We start from the raw sequence: 26,657 nt of genomic DNA, 5'->3' as shown, positions 1-26,657 counted from the left end.
CATTTTTTCTTTTATTACACGACTTCAAAAAAAGGAGGTGGATCTCAATTTGACTGATTTTTGATTTTACGTACAGAAGCTTTCACTGGGTGGAAGATTTCGATAATTTTAATAAAAAATGTATAAAAATTTAAAAATCTGGCCTGTATCAACCGTACGGCTCACCTGATGTTAAGCGATTATCGTAGCTTATAGACGCCTGCAACACCAGAAGCATTGAAAGCGCGTTGCCGACCGCACCTCCAACTCTCCCCAGCTCTTACTTACAAATACTTCTTAAATACACTATTATTCAACGGTGATCTTCTGTAAGGCCAAGGCACTTCCCCAATCGGGTTGATCCAGATTTTTTGTAGGATATTTCCTGCTGTGGATGTAGGGACCTCAGCTGAATCTTATGTGAGAAATTTACGACAATTCGGAATGTATATTCTGCTGAGAAGAATCAGCTTAAAATTTAACAGTTGCGCTCCTAAAATCTTTTCATACGATATTGTTAAACACAAGTGTGATTAGCTAGCCTTCATAGTATTTTATGTTCATATATTGTTACCGCGTTGTTTTATATTCTTATTTTACTAACCGACTTCATAAAAAGGAGGAAGTTACTCAATTCGACCGTATATTTTTTTTTTATGTATGTTAGGGGATAACTCCGTCGTTTATGGGCCGATTTCGATAATTATTTTTTTGTTGGAAAGGAAATATCTCGAGTTTGGTACCATGATAAGAAAACCAGGATCTGATGATGGGATCTCAGAGAAATTGATGGAAATTCTTGAAAATCCGTAATAACTTTTTACTGGGTGTACCGATTTTGATAATTCTTTTTTGTTGGAAAGAAGATATTCTTAGTTTAGTACCATGATAAGGAAACCAGGATCTGATAATGGGATCCCAGAGAAATCGAGGGAACTTCTTGAAAATCAGCAATAAAATTTAGTTTAATATCTATTTAATACAAACATTAAATTTATGTTGAGAGAATTGCAAAACCGTTAGGAATTGTATTATACATGCGAATACCATAAAGTACCAGAATACCAAGAAAGAAGACGTTTACTTTGCGCAGTCTAAAACTTCGAGTTACAATTTTAATAATATACGTTATGATAAGCATCCTGCAGGGAGAATCGAGATTTAAAATCAAAAATGCCACGAATAGCCCTTTTTTGCAAAGTTAATACAGTATCAATATCTGTAGCATTACCCCACAGTAACAGACAGTAAGTCATGAAACTATGGAAATAGCTAAAATAAAATAATAGCTTAAATAAACGCGCAGTAGCAAAGCAGCAGTTAGCAGGTCAGTAATCGAACTTTTCTAACTGCGAATGCTGCAGAGCTGACTCTACCACTCAAGGATGACAAATTGGAAGTCCACTGAAGTTTCAAAATTCAAATTTATCCTTGAGAAAACAGTATACTATCACTAACAACAACTGAACTTTGGGCAATGCAAACACAACGCACTTGGTTTTCTTGGCGTTCAAAAGCAAGTCGTTTGTTTTAAAACAATCTTGAATTCGTGATAAAGAACGTTCACGTCATAATAATTTACATTTTTTTTTTCTATCAACTTTAAAAATAAGCTATGTATCATCAACAAATGACACAAATATCTTTAACATAAAGTGCAAATAATTTAAATTAAAAAAATTGTTATATTAAAAAAAGAAAAGGACCTAGAATCGTTCATTGTGGAACGCCCATTTTTAGGACAGATCCGTTCTCATCTAACCTCGTTCCGTTTATTGGTACACGTTGAATTTTATTAGTTAGATAATTATGAAGCAATGAGATTAAGAGTTTTACCATTAACACCATAATACTCAAGTTTACTTAATAGAAACTCGTGGTCCTAGCAACCAATCGTTGTGATAAGTCACGAAATAAACCAACAGCATTTTGCGACCTCTCCAGCATCTGTAGTAGAACCTCCACCTCTAATGAAACCATAATGTTCACGGTAAAAAATGCCGTTAATCTTAAAATGCAAAAGAAGTTGATTTAGTTTTTTGTTTTTTAAAAGTTTTACTTAGGACGGCAGGATTAAAATGGGCCTATAATCACTGGGATCACTTCGATAATCCTTTTTTAAAAAGTGATAAAATTTTACTACATTTTAACAAATCTGGAAAAGAACCCACTTTAAACAGCATTGTTAATAATTAATACTAAGTACGGAGTGAAGTCATCAATAACAGTACTAATTAATTTTAAGAAAATCTAAGGAATCAACCTGCGAGGATAAAAAATCCACATTCCATTTGCTAACACTATTTATTAAGAAGTTGAGTAGAATTTTTTGAAAATGAATTCAGTCGAGAAGTTAAATTTGGGTTTTTTTTTTATTAGCCTTCAAAGGCGTTCGCTAGCTTGTCATCTGAATTTACAATAGTAATATTTACATTTAATTCAATTGGCATAATTTGCTTATTATGTTCCCACAGATACTAATGTGATACAAATGGGAGTAATAATAGCCTTAAGAGAAACTGATAGATGGATCATAACGGGGCATTATTAAAAATACATATAGACTCCTTTAAGGCAACAAAATGAGGTTATATACAACAAAAATTAGCTAAAACGGAAATAAAACACGAAAAAAGAAATTTTCATTGTTAAGAAAATTTTAACAATTCTGTTTACAAAACATTTGATTATAACACAGTAGCAAAGCTTAATACTTGACGTACGAACGAAATTCTCTACTCTGATATACATATACACAAAGATTTTTGTTGTTTACCCGTCTTTATGTTACGATGCGACAACAACGCGCTCTTTTTCCGAGTGCTCTGCGCGACTCTACTTGCTACAGCTATCACTTTTACTGTGATCTTGACGAACTTTTTTATCGATATCGATGGATATTTATCGACAAATAAACGTAAGTGATTTATCTCTAATTCGAAAAGAAAATTACTGTCATTATAGAAATAATTAGTTTTTCTCTCTCTTTCTCTCTTCCCTAATATCACACAATTTTTTATCACATGTATTGTCTTATTCATAGCGGATTCGGTATGTGTATGGGAGAGAGAAATTAAATTATTTCTATACAAGCAAATACTGAAAAAATCTAATATATAAAATTCTCGTGTCGCGGTGTTTGTAGTTAAACTCCTCCGAAACGGCTTAACCAATTCTTATGAAATTTTGTGTGCATATTGGGTAGGTCTGAGAATCGAACAATATCTATTTTTTATCCCCCTAAATGTTAAGGGTAGTCCACCCCATTTTTTTCTAATTTTTTTATTATGATTTGGCGTTGAAAAATACATACAACCCTAAATTTTCTCCCTTCTGCCGCCAACCCCTATTTTTAAATAGCGTTTAGCGGCAAGACAACGTTTGCCGAGTCAGCCAGTATATTTATATCGTTAAAATAACAGCTTTGTTTGTTTGTTGTAATCGATAAACTATGAAACTTTGTACTGAACTGATTCTAGTAATCCTGATACGAAATTTACTTCGATATTCAAGAGGAACTTCCAAATGTCTCACACTGCGTCTTGACTGCGATTAAATGATTATTGTTCTGCTAAATATGAGAAACAGCAAAAAATGAAACATTTAATCTATAACTTAATATTTATTTGAAATAATTTTAGCTTCAACAGGATTTTCTGAAACGACCAAAATAACGGCTAATAAATATGAAGTCGTCCAAGAAACAGCGACTGATACTGATGACGATGATGATAATTATTACAATGAAGTTGATCCAATCTATAGAACTAAAAGATCAATTGGTAAGAATTTACTAACAATATATATTTATTATATTATTAGATTATTTAGGGAGAAATATAATCTATAGAGTCTTCCTCGGTAAATGAGTTATCCAGCACTAAAAGAATTTTTCAATTCGAACGAATAGTTCCTAAGAACGGTTAAACAAACAAACAATCTTTTAGCTTTATAATATTAGCATATATGTAACTAAGAAAACAAAGAAAGTGTAAAAGAGGACGTATTAAAGCTTTAAAAGATTATATTTCACGGTAAAAACGTAATGCTATGTTACATTAACGCACCTGCCTAATTTATATTTTCTCTTACATTATAACCTATAAAGAATATATATATTGGTAATAACCATGTGTGAGTGAACACATTAAAAATATTATTAAATTATTTAACTAAACAAGATTTTTATTCTAGAATCTGAAAACATTCAGCTACGCGTTAAAGATCCAGAACTTAAAAAGATGCTAACAAACCGCCTAGCCAGTCTCCTTAAGGAACTAGACAATGAAGAAACCAAAAGTGAAATAATAAAAGCAGAAACAACTACAGTCGAATCTCTTAAGGATTTTGAAAGAATACTCTCAAGAGATAGCGAAAAAGATGGAATAAGGAAGGAAGATTTACTTCATCTAGTGATGCATAACATTCTGCTGCAAGGAATGATAGGTCACATGGACTTAAATGACGTTTATAAAAAGGTCCACATACTTGTTAATAACTTTAATAATGTTTCTGATGCAGATGAAGGTAATGCTTTTTGCACCTAAAATATTAGTTTTGTGTTATCAGCAAAAAACTATGTATCAAAAATTCCCCCTGGTCTTAATTATGAAAATAATATGTTGAGTTATTACTAAAAATTTGAAGAAAATGTGGGTCTAAAACCAATTATATCAAGAATAGCATAAAATGTGAAGTTATTGTAGCTCATTATAAAATATGGCCAAAACAACTTATAATTTCAACGTAAAACTTAGCCTAAATTTAATATTTTAGTCAATAAAACTCTGATTATTTACTAATCAGAAAACTAAAACTAACCATTTCTTGTTACATTCAGCATCGAATCCAAGAACATTAGACTCGATCATCAATTCAAAAGAAGGCACTGAAACAAGAAAATTGAATCCATTCAACGATGAGCATAAATTTTTTGAAGAGTTAATCAAATGTAAAAAACTCGGACAGCAGATAGCTAACAACGAATTGACCAAAATTCAAAATTCACCAAAAAGTGAAGGTTTCAAGAAAGGTGATAAAAATTGTGTAAAAATAAATATTATATATAAAACATATTATTACTGCTTCTTAATTTAATGTAATTAATTGCAGATAGTAAAATATACATTAAGGCTATTATTGAAATCAATGAAGATAACATACATAACAAAATTAATCTAACGTAAGTACCCGAAATATCACATACACATGGCAAATAACGTTTACTAGTATTTTAGTTACTTTAACATATTTATAACAATTTCTTATAAGTAACAAAGTAACTTTTTATTAGTCCTTTTTTAACATTTTACGTAAAACCGAATTAAAATTTTTATTTTGCATTTAGAAAATATCGTATTTTAAAAGCAATCAACTAAAAGTGTGTTACCAAAACAATGTCATTTGATGTTTCAGAAATTCCGCTAAAAATGTAGAAGGCTTGATAAAGTTGATTTATAATGGAAAACCTATCAGAATAAATCAAATCTTAGAAACTACAACAGTTAAGAGTGAAAAGAAAAAGATCGATAGGGATGTTGAATTAATTACAGACAATCCAAAGAAAAATGTCAAGGAATTAGAAGATATACAAGAAGTAAATAATAATAACAAACAAAATCAAAATTTACTTTTAAATGAATTAATAGAAGAGTATATGAAAACACATTCACCCAAACGTGAAAATTTAGAAAGTGGTACAGAATTTAAAAATGTCAAAACTAAACGCTTAAAAAGGCAAATAAAAATACGTTACGTTGATGATAAAATTAAAAGTGGCCCTAAAGTCTTGCATGAAAACTCTAAACTTAATGACGATAATGTTTATATAGAAATCGAAACACATTTTGACGGAAAAGGGGTAAAAGGAGAGAAGAAAAAGAAGCTCGTCAGAAGTCTCATCGATAAGATAGAAAAGGCTTTACACTCTGACACTCATAAGAATGACAATATTATCGAACATATAAAATTCGTGAAAAGAATTCAGGACCCAATAGATGATGACCAACAGACGCTAGTAAACAAAATTCCTCCACCCCATGACCGCATTAATCACAGGCAACTAGATCCCATAGACAAAACACTAAAAACTCATGAAAGTGTACTTAATAAAATAAAAGATTCCTGGAAAGATCAAATCGAAAATCCTAAATTTTTATCAGCCTCAAAATCAGTAAATTCTGCTGAAATGAACGAAATTAATATAGAATATGACACTGTTCTGGAAAATGGTATTCCAAAACGATTACAAAATCCAATAAATAGTGATATTAAGGACAAAGAAAATAACACTGCACTTAATTATATTGGTAACGATCTAGATAATGTAACTTTACTCTTAAAAGATATAGATGGCACTGGTTTCTCAATAGGTATAAATAGATATGTAGCAGAAGCACCAGACAAGGAAAGCATGAAAATGTTTACCGGTATAGAAAAACTTATTAAAGAGTATCATCGAAGCTATGATCAAGAAGTAAGCAATGAGTCTGATATAGACAAAGACTACTTCGCTGAATTGGTGGATAAAGAGGCTAAAATAAATCATAGAAACGATCACAAAATACAAAGACGTTCGCCAAACAAAGTCGACAACTTGCAAGATCTAAAAACATTTGTGAAAATTAACAACGCTAGTTTAGAGAAACATTTAGAAATAATAAAGAATAGTCACTCTAACCAAACAAATCAAAATCTAACCATACCAGATGTTTCAAAAGAAAATATGATTAAAAATTCTAGTAACACAAATATCAATACAATTCATAAGAAATTTGAAATAAGTAAAAGACGAATAAGTCGGAACAAGAGGTCTTTTGTTGTAAAGAAAATTTCTGATGTAAAAACAAAAATAAAGTTAAGCCGATTCATAAACACGAAATCAATGACAAACAAAAAAATATTTCTCAAAAACAAGAGAAATAAACGTCAAATCGATAAAATAAAAATCATTGCTAAAGATCGAAAAGTGTACCCGCAAAATTCTGATGAAAATATTTTTTTAATTTCCAGAGAAAATGCTTATTCAGATAAAACCACTGTTGTTAAGGAGCTTGGAATGCCGGAAACAGTTATAGATGTTAAAAATCAGGATCTGTATGACGAAATATATCCAGTCGACGATATCTATAGAATAAATAAAAACCAAAACGAACAATCTGTACATTCAGATTTGTATGACAATAAAAGCTCCAATAGATTAATGTCTAAGTATCCACATGTATTTTTTAATGATGATTCGGGGAGTAAGGAAGACGAACTGTTTACACATAGTATTGTATATGGTAACAGTGAAAAACCATATAGGATACAACCAAAACCAAATTACATTAAAGAAGAAAATATGGAAACGGGTAAACAACAAACAATTACTTCAGAAAAGAGTATACCCAACGTTGATGAAATAATTAATGCCATAGTCCCTGCAGGTTCTCGATCAAAATATAAATTAACTCTCAAAATATCACCAAAAAACGTAACAAAGCTAAACCCGGGATTCAAAGAAATACATACAAGTGTAAATAAAAGTTTCGATGAAAACGGTCTTAGATATTTTTCATTGTTTAATCTATCTCAGATATCGAAAGTAGAAAAACTTAACAAAACAGTAGATTTGAAACCGGTGAAAAGAACAATAATTGAGATGAAAAAACCCATAATTGACGTCAACCCTCTGATTAAGAACCAATTGAAAGACCAACAAAATCAAATAAAAACTTTACTACGATTACATAAGAAAAGAGTCGACCAACAATTAAGTAATTTGATGTCCGAAAGCAAACATTTAGAAGGAATGATTCAAGCGAATAGTTTAAATAATATAAACAAAGCAGTTAATATCCAACACGACGATATAATAAGCACTGATTTAGCAAATAACGATAAAATCAACAAAATATTAGCATCTATAAAAACTCTTCAAGAAAGTTACAATTCAATCAAAAACAACATTAAATCAGAACCTACAGCAACAGAAAAACAAAATAATAGTATTTATACACCTGATATAATAAAATATAATGAGAAAGTTACTAATGAAATACTAAAAAGAATTGACACTAATACTAACATTTTGAAAGCGTTTCTGCAAAGATTTTCAGATAGTCTAACACCTAAAGTCGAAGTCCCAATAGTTACATCAACAGAAAGTTCTAGTGAATTTAAAATAAAGATTAAAGATTGGAAGAATTACAATAAAAGTGCATTTTATGGGCCAAATGAAAGCATAAATGGCACAATACCATTTATTTATGCATACCAACAAAGCAAAGGACCTGTAGCAAATATGCTATATCACGGACACATACATACAAATAAAAAAGAACCTAAAATAAATAAGCCTACAAGCGAAATTCAACCAGATGTTGTTGAGAAATCTAATGTAAACAGACGTAAATTCAATGGATCAAAATTTTTTATGGATGATCTGGAAAGTTATTTTAAGGTGGCGTCTAACGAACCTCTCATACTCACAAAAATGAAAAACAATAGTACGAAATTTTGATTATATTTTTGTTGTTTTGTAATAATTTTTATCACAATAAACATGATATAAATAATTATTTAATCTATAATTAGTATTTATAATTAGTATTATGCTGTAAGAAAAAAAAATACTTAAAAAGGTTTTTATTTTTGTATATATGTAATCGAATCTTAATATAATATGTTTGAAAAACAAACTTTTCTATTACCATACGCCCAGTTAGTTTTTTAACACATACTAATTAAGTTATTTATGAACGCATCTTATGAGATCTAGCAAGTCTTATCTAAAAATTAAATATACAATAACTAGCGACCCGCTCCGGCTTCGGGCGGGTATAAAATATAATTATAGCCTATGTCATTCACTGAAAAAATGATTAAAATCCATCCAGTAGTTTTGATTTATTCATTACTGCCCGTGGCCCGCACGCGTTAACTTAGAGTAAAAGCCGGCCGGAACCGCCGCAAACGCTACGTACCGCGATTTTTAAATCTGTAATATCTTCGAAAATATTCATTTAAATCATATGCTGTAAAGGGCCATATAGATCTATATTAAATAAAAAATATATTTAAGGTATTTAATTGGATAAGGATTAATGGTGTATTGGTTAAAATCGCTTCGAAAATTAGCCATTATTTGTCGTAAAAAGTAAATGACAAAAAAATGTTATTGTGGGATATCCATAAGAGATAGGTATATACCATCGCGGAGTTTTCTGTAGATCTTTTCAATGTGTACAATACTTAGTACGTTATTTTGATAAATCTCGAAGGGTTCAGCCTGCGTTTGCAATTTAAGCGAAAAAAAATAATTATTATTTACGACATAACATTAGAAAACTCAAAAATAACAGTATTTCTCCACTATTTAATGGATGTTGTTATACATATAAACCTTCCTCTTGAATCAATCTATCTATTAAAAAGAACCGCATCAAAATCCGTTGCGTAGTTTTAAAGATTTAAGCGTACATACATGTGCAGGGACAGAGAAAGCGACTTTGTTTTATACTATGTAGTGATGATATTACTCTATAAGTTATAAGTTCACCTATGCCGGTTTGTATTCATTGGTCATAATATCCTCCGCAACACGTTTACCTGGTAGAGATGGCCTTTTAAGGCCGCCAATTGTACAAAGCTAAGACTATTTTGTGAATCTAACTATATTGTATTTGTCTTTGGGGTAGAATAAAGAATATTTATTTATTATTATTATTATTATCTAGTAAATATTCATAGATCAAGAAAAATCAAGTGCCTTCGACCTGTTACAATATCTGTAAAAGCATGTATGAGTTGCAAGAAGCGTTTCAAAATGTTAGTATAGCTTTAAGGATTTATTGCAAACTAGCTGCTGCCCGCGACGTCGTCTGCGTGAACGCTATACAGCACCAAAAATACCTACGACTATACCTTTTAAAATAACATTCATTTACCCGTTTCTTCATTACATTTCATATCTACAGAAAAATCTCATAGATGGCGCTGTTTTAAAATTGTCTTGTCTACTTATATTCATTTAATTATGTTTATCGGCTTAGTTACTTATATTGCGTGATTTTTATAGTGTGAAGCTAGCCTCTATAGTATGGTTATTAACATAATAACAACAACATTCAAATAAGCGTCGTTAGATTACACATTGTTACAGAATGCGTTTAGGAAATAAAGGTTCACTGTTTGTTCCCGGTAGGTGATAGCATGATAATATCTAGCCTATATGGTGACTCGACTTCTTAATAATATTCGTGCCAAATTTGAAGTAAATCCATGCGGTACTTTTTGAGGTTATCCCGGACATACATACAGACAAACAGACAAACAGACAAAAATTCTAAAAGCTATATTTTTGGCTTCGGTATCGATTGTAGATCACACCCCAAGTATTCTTTTAAAAAAATATTCAATGTACGGTTTTGACTTTCCTACCATTTTATTATATGTAATAGATTACCAACAACGTCTGCAAGCTGTGAGCGAAGCTTCAGCAAAATGAAAATAATTAAAACTTATCTACGTTCAACAATGGGTCAGGATGTCCATCGTGATCTCGTGATCCTGTCCATTGAAAACAAAACTGCCAATGCCACGGACTATAAGGAGCTAATGGATTCTTTCGCAGAAAAGAAAGCACGCCATGTAAAGTTGTAGTCTTTCCTAGTTAATATATTTTTTCTGTATTTCTGTTTTATGTCCGAAATGAAAGTTATTAAGCTAATTGATAATAAAAGTTGAATTAAAGGACTAGCTGTACCCGCGACTTCGTCCGCGTGGAATTTAACCAAAAATTTATTGTACATTTCGCATAGTTATAAAATAAAATAAATTTCTAAAATAAAAGTAATTTAAGTTACTCCTTATTACATCATCTATCTACTAGTGAAAGGCCCATCAAAATCGGTTAAATCGTTTCAAAGATTAGCCGAGACAAACAGACAAGCAAAAATTGTAAAAAATGTTACTTTAGTATATGTACCATGTGTACATCCGTATGCATTCAATAAAAGCGGTTATTTTAATATTACAAACAGACTCCAATTTTATTTATTTGTATAGATTATTATGGTAAAAAAAATGCTATTCAATTGTTAGTTTTGTTAGTAAGATTTTCTTACAATTTGGGTTTTAAAAAAAATACTTAGAAATTTTAAAGAATCTAATCGTCAACGTAACTCTTGATTCTTTTAAAATTAAATGCACCAAACAGACACAGTATTAGTAAATAACATTCTAATATTTTATTAGAATGTAAATAAAATCATTATCATTAATTTGGTAATAATGACTAAAATCATTAAAAAAATTTCGAAGCAAAACTATTTCGATTTAATTCATCATTACGTGATTATTAACTCTTGGAATTGTTTTATTTATAGAGATAAATAATACATTGCTGTTACTTTGTTATTTTTTCTTATTTTGGCTGAAATTTTACAATATCATTAATAGTAAGGTATCCGAATTACAAACGACCTTCACCCTTTTTCTGCCAACCTAAGAGATGAGATAATCCTTTATCATTTAAGAGACAGATCTTAAATCATAAGATGTAAATCGGTCATTCACGACCCTCCCCAGATGCCTGACTATCACACCACAGGAGCACATCACTCGAGGTACTTCCCCACTTTGGCGGCTCAAAAATTTGAACAAGATATTTGTGTGTCTACCTCAATACGCTAATAATTTGTACAAATAAATAAAATTGGAGTGTCTGTTTGTAATATTAAAATAATCAGTTTTTACTAAATGCATGTGGATGCATGCATATACGGTACAAATTCCAAAAAAACATTGTTTACAATTTTTGTCTGTCTGTCTGTCTGTCTGTTTGTTCCGGCTAATCTCTGAAAGGCTACACCGATTTTGACGGGGTTTTCACTGGCAGATAGCTGATGTAATAAGGAGTAACTAAGGTTACCTTTATTTTAGAAATTTATTTATTTTGTAACTCTGCGATCTGAAAAATAACTTTTTTGTTAAAATCCAAGCGGGAGGAGTCGCGGGCACAGCTAGTTTATAAATAAATCAAACAACACAAATAAGGTTATATTATAATTTACAGATAATAGATAAAATATTCATTAGGAATTCTATTTAAATGGCATTTCTATTAGTTTAGCGGTTTGTTTGAGTTCAGTGGTTAGTGCGAAATGTTGTTTAAGGTAATGTTTTATATTATATATTAAAATAAAAGTCAAGTGTTTGTTTGTTTAAATGCTATAATCTCTGGGTACCTACAATTTTTTTTTTCTTTCATTAAAGTAGGATATGAAATATCACGTTAGGGTTTCTAGATATATAGTTAGGTGTCATAAATATAAGTGTGGGTGATATAATATATATGTGATTATAGTAGACATGTGTGTTTTTTTTTTCTTAGTATGCATTATTTTGTGTCTACGGTTGCGGGTTCGATCCTCGCACATGACAAACATTTGTATTGGCCATACAGGTATTTGTCGTGGTCTGAGTGTTTGTGCAGTCCTTGTGGGTCTCCCCACCGTGCCTCGAAGAGCACGTTAAGCTGTCGGTCCCGGTTGTTATCATGTACACCTGATAGCGATCGTTACTCATACTAGGGAATATATCCGCCAACCCGCATTGGAGCAGCGTGGTAGATTAAGCTCTGATCCTTCTCCTACATGGGGAAAGAGGCCTATGCCCAGTAGTGGGATATTACAGGCGTATTATTCTGTGTGTGTGGCTTGTATCCGGATAATGTTACTTCGGGTGTTTGTCACGAGATGTTTATATCACTATGATGGCATTGTTTGCTATTCGTTCGGTCATTATGGTGAGCGGTTATCGTCGCCTATAGGTGAAACATCAAGCCCTGCTGTCGACACAGCGCCACAACAATCCTCAATAATCCTTACTCCTACTTCAAAGCCGTGTTATAATTTAGATGTTGTAAGGCTTTGGTACCCCCCCCCCCCCTGTTGGTCTGCTAGCTGAATATTAAGTCAACGTTAAAAATTATCCAGATAAATTTAGAAATTGTATGTGATCAATAAAAAATATAATTTTTCTTCTTTCACTTTTCAGGCTCAATTAATTATATTACTGATTGGACTTCAGTCGTCTTTCTCACACGTCTTAAAACTTGAGGTAAGTGAAGTAAATATATATATATATATATATATATATATATATATATATATTAATTATATATCAATTCTATGTAAAACTACATATTTTACATAGAAGTCACATAAAAGCGGTAATTTAGACACAAGATGCAGTACTGCACGAGCAGGAATAGGTTTATAACTTAACTTAAAAATAATAACTAGTTGTATAAAAAAAAAACTGCACTGGTTGTATACACAAGCAAATTTTGTTTTCAGGAAAAAGACAGAACAGACATAAGTGATAATATATCAGATAATCATGATATATCCAATGAAATAAGTGATGAATATTTTAGTGGTGAAAGTTCAAACGATGAAGATATTGATAAAAACGGTTCTGATGAAAACAATGTCGTTACAAATTACGAAATTCAGAGAAAAACGGATATTAAAAATGTAAGATAATCGTATTACAAAGTTTAGTAATTTAAAATAATAAAAAATGAGTGTGCTAGAGCACACGACTGAAGTAAAACATACGAAACGTAACTCTCTCTCTTTCTATCTTCACTAACTTATATCTCCCTCTCAATTTCCGTTCGCCTCGTCGTACGTAAAGAAGTTTTACTTCACAAATAGTATTATTATTTAATGATCCCCTAAAGTCCGGTAACATGTTTATCGGCGACGATAGTCATTTAACATCACTGACTCCATTCATTCGTTTGCGCCTCTTTTTAAAAATTCCGGTAATATGTTTAACGGCGACGATGGTCATTTAACATCACTGGCTCCATTCACTCGTTTGCGCCTCTTTATAAAATAGTGGATGTGTGCTATTTACACACGGTTGAACTGAAACTTCTGAAAAACAGTTTAAGTAATGTCTTATGCAACTTTATAATCGTAGGAGGGTAGGTCGTCGTGATTTGTTCTATCGACGATGACCACGGTCTTGTGAAATAGGTCGTAATCCTTGTAAAACTTGTCGCTTACGCGTTTAGAGCAGTACTGTATTCTAAAAAATGAGATCATTCTCTCTTGCACATTTATGTTTTTCATTCAAACAACTTTCAAACCACTAAGATTCTAAAGAATTTTCACTTCTTAACAAAGTTAGAAGACAGTAATGTAAATCAGTAAATTGGTTATACTTTTTAACCGACTTCAAAAAAACGAGGAGGTTACTCAATTTGACCGTATATATAAATATATTTTTTTTTTAATCTATGTTCGGGGATAACTTCGTCATTTATGAACTAAAGGAGATATCTCTGGTGTACCGTAATAAGGAAACCACGATATGATGATGGGATCCTAGAGAAATCGAGGGAAACTGTCGAAAACCCACATAACTTTTTACTGGGAGTAGCGATTTTAATGATTTTTAATTTAATCGAAAGGCGATGTTTATCATGTAGTCACATTTAAATTTCATCGAGATCTGATAACAACTTTTGGAGTGATCTTTGGTAATGCGTATTTACTTGACTATTTTTTCGTCTACCTACGTTGTATTACTTGTCGATATAATTGAAGTCGGTTTTTCTTCGTTTGCCTGACAATTATGCTTATTATAATTTAAAAATTAACAACATCAACCGGCTCTAATTTGCCTGCGCCTTTTGTCAAACATCATGCATTACGCTTACCCTATAGGTGATTTATTAGGTAAGCCTGCAGACTGACAGTCCTGGTCATATAGTTAAAAAACAATATACTTTCTGTACATACATATAAGTTAAGATCACTTAAAAATTCCACTAAATTAAAACTAAGCCTTAAATACTATAATATATTACCTATTTCATAAACAATTTATATTAATTGTATTGTGATATTTTGTTTTCAGTTTCTCTCTAACCCAATACGCTCAAAGAGGTTTATATCAACGGTAAGACATATACGTATTTACCACGATTATTATTTTAAGATTCAAGATATTTCGTACTGCATGGCTATGGTACTAAAAAATATAGCTACCCCCTCTCTTCCCGTGGGTGTCGTAAGAGCCGACTAAGGGATAACACAGTTTCGCTACCACCTTGGAACTTAAAAAGCCGACCAGTGGCGAGATAACCATCCAACTGTTGGCTTTGAAATACACAGGCCGAAGATAAGCAGCAGCGTCTTTGGTGCAAAAGCCAGCCCTGCGGTCACCAACCCGCCTGCCCAGCGTGGTGACTATGGGCAAAACACATGAGTTCACGTTATTTTGTGGCGTAAACTTGTGGAGGCCTATGTCCAGCAGTGGACTGAATGGGCTGTAATGATGATGATGATATTTCGTAATTCCAAGTTCAAGAAATCGCGTGACTATAGTCAACGAAATATGGGAAGTTAATGCAGTAAGTTCTACTTAAGTGAAAGTGTAAATAGCTTAAAAGCCTTCAAGCCATCATCATCAAAAATGTTATCATCAAATTTACCGCTGGATATAGATCTATGCAATGATATACCACTAAGTTATCTTTAGTCCCCAATATCCTTTCTAATGTTTACTTTACATGCTCTTTCTTTAACAGCTAGAAACATTAAATTCATATCATCTTAAGCCCAATTTTTTTATCCTATTTCTGTATCTACGAGATCAATAGTCAATCATAATTTAAAAAGTATGAATATATTTAATTAAATAAATAGTCTTGAAAATTTTAAAATAATAATTAAAAAGTATTAAGTATAGAATTTTAAATCAAATTTCCAGCACAAAAGTAAACAACAAAAAACACTTTCTCGCAACAAAGACGACCAAAACCAACAATTAGAAGATAACAAAGAAAAGATCAAGGAAGAAAAATATAGAAGAGAAATTAGTAAAACTAATGGAAACAGAGGGAAAAGTGCTGTACCACGATTTATTACTAGTGGTATCACTAAAATACGTAATAAAATTAGGAACCTACTAAGCACAATACGCAAAATATTTACTGGCGGATCCACAACACAAGTAAGAACTTTGAATGTGTACTGATTGACTTTTAATCTTATATACAGAGCGTCCGGTAATTAATGGATAATCCCGCAGGTGCTTGTGTGGGGGGGGGGGAGGCACGGGGCCAACTCAGAAAAAAATAAAAAAATAATAAATCTATTATCCATTAATTACCGGAAACCTGTATAAAATTCTCGTGTCACAATGCTACTTACCATACTCCTTCAAAACGGCTGGACAGATTTTTATGGAATTTTGTGTGCATATCGGATAGCTCTGAGAATCGGCCAACATCTATTTTTCATACCCCTAAGTTATAAGGTGGGGGAATTAACATATATGGGAAAACAACGTATGCGGGGTCAGCTAGTAACACTATAAAACTAAAAACGAATTGGCAAACGCCAAAAGGCAGAAACGAAGGCTAAATTAATATCACGGTACATCTTATATAAATTTACACTTATTAAAATATTACTATTTATACTTAAGTCCTAAAAATCAACAAATGTAACAAATACTTAATTTTTTTATGTAGTGTCGTCTAGACTAAATGTAAATAAGTTTACGTTCAATATGATCACGTTCGACATCACGAGTTGATTTATTTATTTTTTAATCTTCATCAAAGACAAATGATAGAAAAGAAAATATATAAACATTTTAAGGGATGTCTTCATAATTGCTTACATCGAATTTTTTTAATCAATACAGTTAAATATTAATTACAGCATTTTGTGTAAGATACTCTAATCATTTTATTAATATTTACAGAGGCCATTAACTACAACGCTTTTAACCACGACAACGGAAGTACCGACTACTACCAATTTACCTACAGTAACCTCGACACCTTTCACGACAAACGTACCTACAACCACAAATCCGCCTACAACTTCAACACCAACTACAACTAATTTACCTACAAGTACCACCACAGATGAACCTATAACAACTTCAATACAAACTACAACCAGTTTGCCTATAACAAGTACAACACATTTACCTTCAACTACCACAGACGCATCTTCTATAATTCTACCTACAAGTACCACAACAGATGTGCCTTCAACTACTTTTATACAAACTACAACTAATTTACCAACGACAACCACAGAATTACCTACAGCCGATTCACTTACCACTGCATTACCAATCACAATCACTTCAACTTCAAGTACATTAGCCTCAGAAAATAATTTAACTACAATTATTACAGTACCGACTACAAGCAATTTACAAACAGCTACAACATTAACATCAAACGAACCGACAACTACCGTATCACCGTTCACAAACGATTCACTTAACACTACCGTAATACAAACAACAAGTTTCCCAACAACAACAGAAAGCGAAAAAGAAATAACAACAGTGCTTTCAAGTACAACAGAATTGACAGAAGCAACAGACACATTGAAAACAACAAAACAACTAAATAACTACAGTAATGCAGAACTTCCAAAATTAATTTTGGACGAACTATTGAAGGAGGTAACTTCTCTTCTCTTCTTTTCTCCTCTCCTTTCCTTCATTCAGCATTTAGCATCTCACTGCTGGGCGTAGGCCTCTTTTTGCCTATAGGAGATTAGGTCTTCAGCTATAACGATGCTCCACTGCAGGTTGGGGGGATATATATTTCCTACTATGAGTATTACAACCGGGACTAACAGCTAAACATGCTTTACGAGACACGGTGAATAGACCTACAATGATAGACATCCAGAGCGGAAATAAATATTTGTTTTTAGCGAATGAGCTATTTGACGAAAATGCCATGAATAATGGTAATATATTAGATTTGTTATCTCCACAAACCTTTTAATAAAGAATAATAAAATCATGAGCAATGTGCACGTAGCAAAAATCATTAATATAATATTATAAATGTGAATGTAAGTTTGTTTGTTACGCTTTTACGCAAAAACCAGTAAACCGATTATCATGAAACTTGGTACACATTCTTAGAAGTACTAAAAGTAACATAGAATACTTTTTATTAAAAAAAAATCAATGCAAGCGAAGGCGCGGGTAGAAGCTTCATAAAATAGGTAAAATGATGAAAAAGAAAAAAGTTATAAGTCCACCAATATGCACTAGCTAAGCGAAGGTAGATTAAGATCTACTTATTCTTTTTATTAATAGAAGTATCAATTACGACACATGTAGACTGTAACAGTATAGTAAAATTAGGTTTAAATTTAACTTATTTTTTAAATTGGTTATTATTTTAGTATATTTTCATTAATATGAGTATATCCATAAATTCTGTTTCTAAATTATAAACTAATGGAGTAAAAATAAACTTTTTTAACTTTCAGGACACGCTTCAAAATTTGTCATCTATTTGGTTTACAAAAAACGAGAAATTAATAAATGAGGTAAAGTAATCACAATTTTAATAAACAAATAAAAAAATTATAAGAAATGTTCGAAAATAGTACACTTATTTTTATTACAGCATATTGAGAAAACGTTAAAGAATAAACTGAACGAAAAATCGGAAAATGAGAACAAAGAAATAAAGGACATTGAAAAAAGTAAAATGAATAACAACATACATACTAGTGACAAAAATTTTAAAAAGAATAATAACAAAAGGCCTGATAATGTAGGAGCCAATGCAAATGAAACGATCAATGATAGAAAAAAAAGTGAAAAATCATCTATTGACATCAAAGCTCACAATATTTACGAAAACCGCGTAGGGAACGGTCACGTAATAAACATATTTATATTTTATCCAAACAAAACATTGGATAATTTACCACATCGCAATAACACTTATTTACATAACAGTAATACTACTACTAGTACTACGCAAGTATTTACAACTACAATGGAATCTAATGAAACATCATCTAGTGAGAAAGAAATAGCAACTGAATCTACGATTGGAATTACAACATCTACTGGTACAACAACTCCTGTAACTAATTCTCCAACAGAATTGACCACAACATCTGATATACAAACATCTACAATTATAGATGCTACAACTCCAGTTGTTACGACTGAAAGTATACCAAAAAATAGTACAACAACAGAATCGATTAGTTCCATAGTTAATATTACAACAAAATCTACTAGTAGTGTAACAACTCTTTTAAATAATTCTCTGACAGAATCGTCCACAGAAATTGATGATATAAAATCTTCTTCAGCTATAGATGTTACAACTGAAAGCCTACCAAAAAATAATACAATAACAGATTCAATTGATTCTATAGTCAATAATACAACAAAAGTTGATAATTCAACAGAATCGTCAAAAGAAATTGACAATACGAAATCTCCTACAGCTGTAGATGTTACAACTGAAAACATACCAAAGAATAATACAATTACGGATTCAATTGATTCTATAATCAACAATACAACAGAGATCAACGAGTCAAAAGAAATTGATGATGTAAAAACTTCTACAACTATAGATGTTACAACTGAAGATATATCTAAAAACAACACAACAATAGAAATACCTGAATCTATAATTGATAATGTAACAGAAACCATACAAACTTTAAATGATTCTCCAGTAGTATCAACTGAGTCTGATGACGTTAAAGATTCTTCAAACTTCGATATCACCACTGAAAATATACTTAATAATGATAAAACAACTGAATTTACTATTGATAACGCGACAGATTTTATAACTGATGTGAAAAAGGAATTTATAAGATAAACGCTGAAACTACTACGCTCTTAGAGACTGCTCATGCTGACATATTAAACACACACACATTTGGACAAAATCTCATAAAGCTCATAAAAACATGGACAAATGCAGCCCAAGTTATATACCGAATTATGAGAGGCTATAAAATTTATGATCTGCTGGCCTGGCGAACTTCATACCGCAATATTTTTTTATGAGTATAATAAATATTTATATCGAAATAAAATATAGCCTATCTTTCAAGTTGGATCAAACTGCACACGGTGTGCAAATTTGATTAAAATCGGTTAAGTAGTTTAGAAGTCCATCGCGGACAAACAACGTAACGCGTAATTTATATATATTAAGATTATCCATAGAGTACCGCAGAACACCTATATAAGGTCTGTTTTTTTGGAATTGTCCTAATTGGTAAACAAATATGGCGTACTTATGACCACAGACAATTAGAGTATAGTGTAGCTTAGTGAAGTGACACAAAGAGCAAATGAATGAACAATATCAATAAGCCATAGACAAAGTAAAATTAATTTTACATCGAAATATTTAATGATACCATATTGCTGAAATTATTTCAAAAACTAATAATATATTAAATAATTTTGTTAATAATTAGTAAAGGTATAAAATTACGAAAAAAAAAAATCGAACATCTTTATATAAACAAATTTATATTTCTTAAATATAAATAACCTGTTAGAAATTAGTTGCTCTTTGACTAGAATAGATAATAAAAAAAATACGTACTGATTCATTCATTACAATAGTAAAGTAAAATATTGAAATACAAAATAAAACGCCAATAAGAAATTTATTTACTTTATTTTCTAATAACTGTCCATACTTCCTAATGAATCGCAAGACTCTTCAGAGACGTGGATATTGAAACCTGGGGATTCTGATGCAGCATCCATGATTCCGTCAAGCTGCATCATTTTATCTTCTTCTTTTATATGTTCGACATTTTTTTCCACGACACCGCACTTATTTGATTTAAGCCTTCTTTTAAAAGCTCCTTGACTTCTGCCATTTTGAAACTTTTATTATTTTTGCCTATATAACCTTTTACTTGTGCCCATATGAGTTCTATCGGGTTTAACTCGCAATGGTAGGGCGGAAGACGTAAGACTATTATATTTTTGCGGGCTGCCATTTCGTCAATAACTTTTTTGTTATAATCATCTTTATTAATTTTTTTTAAAAGCTCAGCTTTTATTTCGTTTTCATCGTAATTAAAATCATTTTCTAACAACCACGCTTGTATGTCTGCCTTCCGCCAACTCATGTTAGGCACTTTGACAGCTAGTCTCGAGTGGTACGGTGCGTTGTCTAAAATTATTACTGACCCAGGTTAGAAGAAAAGAATAGTTGAATTAATAAGAAAAAAGTCTAAAAAAAGTCTATAAAAGTGTATTTAGTAAAAAAACATTTAACTTTGGTGAAAAATAAACTATTTTAGAAACATTGTTATTGACTAAATAAAAAGCAAGCAATTAATTATATTAAATTCGATTATCGATTTAATCGATTTATTTGTTTATTGAAAATATTATTTATTATGGCAACCCTAAACTACAGACTTTTGCTTCATACGTTCATTTGACTTCCATATTGCTTTCATAGTGATATAGCAACCTACTGTAAGGTTTTCCGTCAACCGAGAATTCATCACTACTGCGACGTAAAATACACAGTAGGCATATTCATAAGTAGGAAATTCTATTTTGTATTTATTTTATATGTAAACAATAAAGGTCAGGCAGAGAAGCCATAAAAAAATATTATTGCAACTGCATGGTTGGTCGACGGACAGTAGGTTGTTGTGGCCATGTCATGAAATTATTTGGTTTTTGGGCTGAAAAAGGTTTCAAGATTTTATAAATCTACCTGCCTAGTTTTTAGATAACATTCTGTTAACGTACGAATCCGATTAGTAAAACAAAAATAACAAAACAATGATTTTTTATTTCAGAAACCTTCTTGTAATTATCCACAAAAAAAAACAAAAAATGAAACACCTGGATACAAAACTATATCATTTTTCTAATTCATACTTGTTAGTACTACTAACTTAATATATAATTATTATTCTCAGTGACTGTCCACTCGGGGCCGAAACCCCCATACAAAGTGGACAGTCCCCTATATATTTCGTTTATGTGATATGGTCGGTAAAAAAAAAGCCAAAAATAAAATTTACAACAAAATAAAGGGGCCGCCTGTGTCTAAAAAAAGTCGACCCTATTAATATTATTGTCACATTATTTGTATTTACTATGAATAAAAAACCTTGCGCCGGCGGCACACTCTCTCTAACATCTAAAAAAAGGACTAATAACATTGTACTCCACGAAGCTCTCATTGGGTAATCTTAAGTCTCATTCTAAAGTCTCAAATTTTTTTCCTGTGAACTACGGTAAACGTTTATGCCGTTGCTATGTGGTATACTTTAATATTATATGGGATAGCATTAAAAATGTTCAGGATGAAATTGATATTCAGAAATATTCATAATATAAAATAAAACCTTTAGAATGAACACTTTACCATAAATGATTGACATTTGCAATATTTTGTAAGCATTTTTTTTGTGCGCTCAACATAAAAAAAGAAGAAAAAAAAAAAAACAATTAATAACAAAATACAAATAAATAACAAATCGCTTTACTGTAATATTATTTAACAAGTTATAATTCGTGAAATTTTAAAATATAGTTAAAGAACATGGCCTATTTTATCGCTCATGCTGTTCATTCACTTATACTCATTCACTTCTAAAAATATTATGACCACATCCCTATTTGCCTTATAAAAAAAGATATTGAAATGTCATATTCGAAAATATTAGTTATCTGTACTCTCGGAATTCGTATTTTGTAGTTTTTATGTGTTTAAAATCATAAATTGATATTTGTTTTTAGTGAAATAAATAGTAAATGGAGTTTTACAAATGTCCGTAAGCTAATATGTTGTGAAAGTGAGTGATAAATGCGGAAAAAACGTGAATTACGATTGACAGCGGTTTGTTTACCAATTAGGACTCTTCCAAAAAAACAAGATTTACATTTAAATCTAGTAATTATAAATCTTCTATCAAGCCACATGATATAAGTAAGACCAAGAGTTACAAAAGACTATATAACTACATTAGAAGACGCTACTTCCAAAGGAACTAAAAGTTTTAAGGAAACTACAATAGAATCTTTAACAAAACTGGTTCTGAGACAAAAGCATGTAAAGGGCTAGGAACAAAAACGAGTTGAGTGAAAAAAGAGTTTTTGATTAATTGATACAACTCTTGACGAATTTTATCATGTGGCGTAGTCCGTGACAAAACCAGTCACCTAAGAGCCGGTTAGAAAATAGTATAAGAATAAGGACGATTTATACTGTGGTTGGATTTATATCAAGTATTCAACTCCTTACTGCGTTCTTACAAATGGTTCAGTGGGTGTAATAGACACGTGAAAAAAATTTCAACCCAATTTTTCCTAAGAGACCAATTTATGTTACCAAAGTTATGTTAGGAAAGTTATGTTTTCCTAACAAAACTTACAATTTGTTTCCTTAAAGTTACTCAGCAACTTTTTTCCTCCGGCCCTTCATATGCTATATCCAAATGTAACTAATGATTTAAAAAAAATTAATCTGATTAAAAAAGTAAAAACTCAAATTAAATTAAGCCTTATTTAAAACCGCTTGTATCTTGCCGCCATTTTGTCGTCAATTAAAATGAAATGAATGATAATTGCGATTGGCATTAATAAATAAAACAATTTTAATATAGAACACATTTTATTCCTAATTTACGAAATAGCAAATATTTATGGCACTATCAATGTGAAATTTAAAAAAAAATATATTTTTTTAAATCAATTTAATATTTTTCTTTGACAAACGGAGACCATAAAATATAAATATATATATATTATGTTTTTTTGTGCATTAGTATAAAAAATATTTATTTATAATTTTTAATTTATTAATATTATAAGACTTATTTCTTAAATAATGGCAGTATATATGTATATTCAAGTGCGTAAGGCGTAAACTAAATGTAAATATAATCTACACTAAAATAACGTATATTAAAAAAAAAAAAATAACTACATATACACATAAACGATATATTTTCTACTTAAACATAAAATAAACTATTTGTTATTAGTTTGTCTTAAAACGTATCCTATGGAAAAAAACTCATAAAACATGGACAAATGCAAACCATATTCTCATATAAGATTATGAGAGTCTATGAGATCTGATAGATTCTTATAACTCGGTATGAGAATTTGGTCTGCATTTGTCCATGTTTTATGACATTTTTTCCATTGCGTAAGAATCATGTGAAGTGATACATATATAGGTCGTATGTATGCAAAAATACATAATATTCCATCGCGTTCCTATCTCTGAGTTGATTGTAAGTTGTTAGTTTCGCTTCAATGTTGTTTCAAATCAATTAAAATTGTTTTTCATATTATTAGTCTGTGATGACCTGCATTTTTTTTTTTTTTTTGTCCAACGTAAATTATAATTATTTTTATTTTTATATTTTTTAAGACATTATTTATATTACTTATCAACAGGCAATTGAATTTACTACAACTTAATTAGTCAAGAGTGGCTTCAAATCGTTTACAACAAATTTATTATTAACTAGCTGCCCGGACAGACTGTTCTGTCAAAAGTTAATATTACATATTTAATTATTTTTTTCTTTTTTTTTTTGTATTAAAACCTACCGTGGGCCCTAAGGAACATACAAAAAAATAGGTCGAGCCATTCTCGAGTTATGCGCTTAGCAACATTGATTTTTATTTATATAGATTATTAAAATTTGTTTATTAATAGTTGCTAGTCGTATGAATCATTTATAATAAAAATGTCGTTGTATTTTTTATAGATTTTAATCGAATAATTTCACTATCTGTTTGATACATATATTAAGTATTGTTTTCTTTTTGTAACGAGTTTAAAATAATAATTTAATCGTTATTTTTTATCGTATAATATTACATTAAAGAAATTTCGGCATATCTATTTATGTAAATATATTCTAGTTCAGATTAAAAGTTGAATACAAATTTACAGAATTATGTACTAAAAAGTTTATCTGCGATTCTTTTAATAATGTTGCTATATGTAAAAATATTATTAAAATTAACGTTTTTGATATTGTCAATGCTATGCGTAATATTATTTTATATTATATTTTTTTTATAAAATTTAATATATTTGAGGTATAGTTTGAGCTGCTACGTTTTAATTACTATAACTTCACACTCTGTCTCTTTATATATATACATATATATATAATACTTTTCATTCACACAATCAATTTGAAATACTTTTTTTTTTTTTTAGAGGATGACACTTGATTATAATAAAGATTTTTTAATATATAATTCTTTCTATAAATTATACTTTGCTTTATATGGGAAAAAAAAATTATTCCTAAATATAAAAAAGTATTAATATTACTTTTTTATATTTAGGACGTAAACCATAGTTCAATTATAAATACCTTATTTATTCATAACAGTATTTAAAATAACAATAATAAAATTTATTATAAAGGCAAGGTTGGAAGATCTGTCACGAAAGTATTGCAAGACTAATACAGATAATAAATAGTTTTGTACCAATAGGCTTCTTTTAAAAACAATTTTATTGGTTCCTTCAGATTTCAAAAATAAAAGTATTACAAAAAATATAGTTGCTTTTTCCGTTTATTTGTGTAGCTGATAAATGGAAAAGGATGAAAATGCTGTTTTAATGATTCTGTTACCATTAGAAAGTTACAACATTTATGCAAAATATCTGACTAAGAGTTCAAACAAAGTTGCGTTTTTATGTTGAATTTTCACGTCTGTAACTTCGAAAAGTCACATAATACAGTACCTCATAAAACGTTAAAATTTGAAGTGTAAATAAAAATATTTATAAAACTTCTGATAGAAAACAATAAATTTGTTTCATAAAAAAATATAATTCGGTTCACAAAACATTCTTAAATATTCATATAAATGTTAAAAGTATATTTATATATTTTTTACATTTAAAAAAGGTTTTTAAATCTGTGATGTGAAACACAATTAAAGATATTTCGGTTAGAAATATTCAAATGCTAATTAAAAATCAATTAATAGGTAATACATATTCAGGTGGATACACGCGAGAGGCATGAAGTTATACCACATACACTAAATACCATTTATAGATACTAGCGACCCACCCCACATACACTACATGCCATTATATAGCGACCCGCCCCGTCTTCGCACGGTTGCAAAAACTATCAGTGCTCATCTACTATATTATGCACGTATTATATATATATACCTTCCTCTGAAATCACTCTATTTACTAAAGAAAACCGCTTCAAAATCCGTTGCGTAGTTTTAAAGATCTAAGCATACAGACAGCGGGAAGCAACTTTGTTTTATACTATGTAATGATATACACAGCATCAGTTAAGTAGAAACAGTGCAAGATAGGCTTACAATTGAACTTAAATTACTGCTCCTATTTGACTGATATGTATATTGCTGATAAATAGTATGCAGTGCATGTAATATGTACCATTTATAATCTACATATAAAAAAAATAGAAGAACAGTCTTGCTATTAAAATCCTATCTTGCTAACTGCTGCTAATAGCTTATAAATGACAATGTATATGTGCCTTATTTTAATGCCACTCGGTTGTATACAACCATTTTTAGAACCCACATAATGTAAAATATTGCTGAAATATAATTAAATATTTTAATTCGGAAGTCAATCCCTCAACAACCTTATATTTTGTCAAACTTTTCTAACTACTCATAAACTGGATTAAAATCGTATATCTGAATGATCTTTGAAATATATATTACATAACAGACCTATATAGCATTAGAAAATTTGTAACAGAAATATTTTCTCATTTGTATTCAGCCTAAGACTTTAATAAATTGCCTACAACTATAACCTCCATACAAACAAACAA

At 30.4% G+C, this 26,657-nt stretch overlaps 1 protein-coding gene across 1 annotated transcript; it reads left to right on the top strand.

Moving 5' to 3' along the window:
* Positions 1-12,095: 12,095 nt before the first annotated feature.
* On the top strand, positions 12,096-16,898 carry LOC123668070. The gene is made up of 6 exons (XM_045601864.1): positions 12,096-12,137; positions 13,021-13,083; positions 13,323-13,502; positions 14,899-14,940; positions 15,754-15,931; positions 16,756-16,898. The coding sequence occupies exons 1-6, from the start codon at positions 12,126-12,128 to the stop codon at positions 16,896-16,898; spliced, it is 618 nt and encodes a 205-aa protein (XP_045457820.1). The 5' UTR covers positions 12,096-12,125.
* The last annotated feature ends 9,759 nt before the right edge of the window (positions 16,899-26,657 follow it).

This window comes from Melitaea cinxia, chromosome 30, assembly GCF_905220565.1.
Source record: "Melitaea cinxia chromosome 30, ilMelCinx1.1, whole genome shotgun sequence".
NCBI classification, from domain to species: domain Eukaryota; kingdom Metazoa; phylum Arthropoda; class Insecta; order Lepidoptera; family Nymphalidae; genus Melitaea; species Melitaea cinxia.
This window is presented reverse-complemented; position numbering and strand designations above follow the sequence as displayed.

Coding starts and splice junctions, on each gene's coding strand:
- LOC123668070 (XM_045601864.1), top strand. Junction 13,084..13,322: donor CACACGTCTTAAAACTTGAG/GTAAGTGAAGTA, acceptor TTTTGTTTTCAG/GAAAAAGACAGAACAGACAT. Junction 15,932..16,755: donor TAGTGGTATCACTAAAATAC/GTAATAAAATTA, acceptor TAATATTTACAG/AGGCCATTAACTACAACGCT.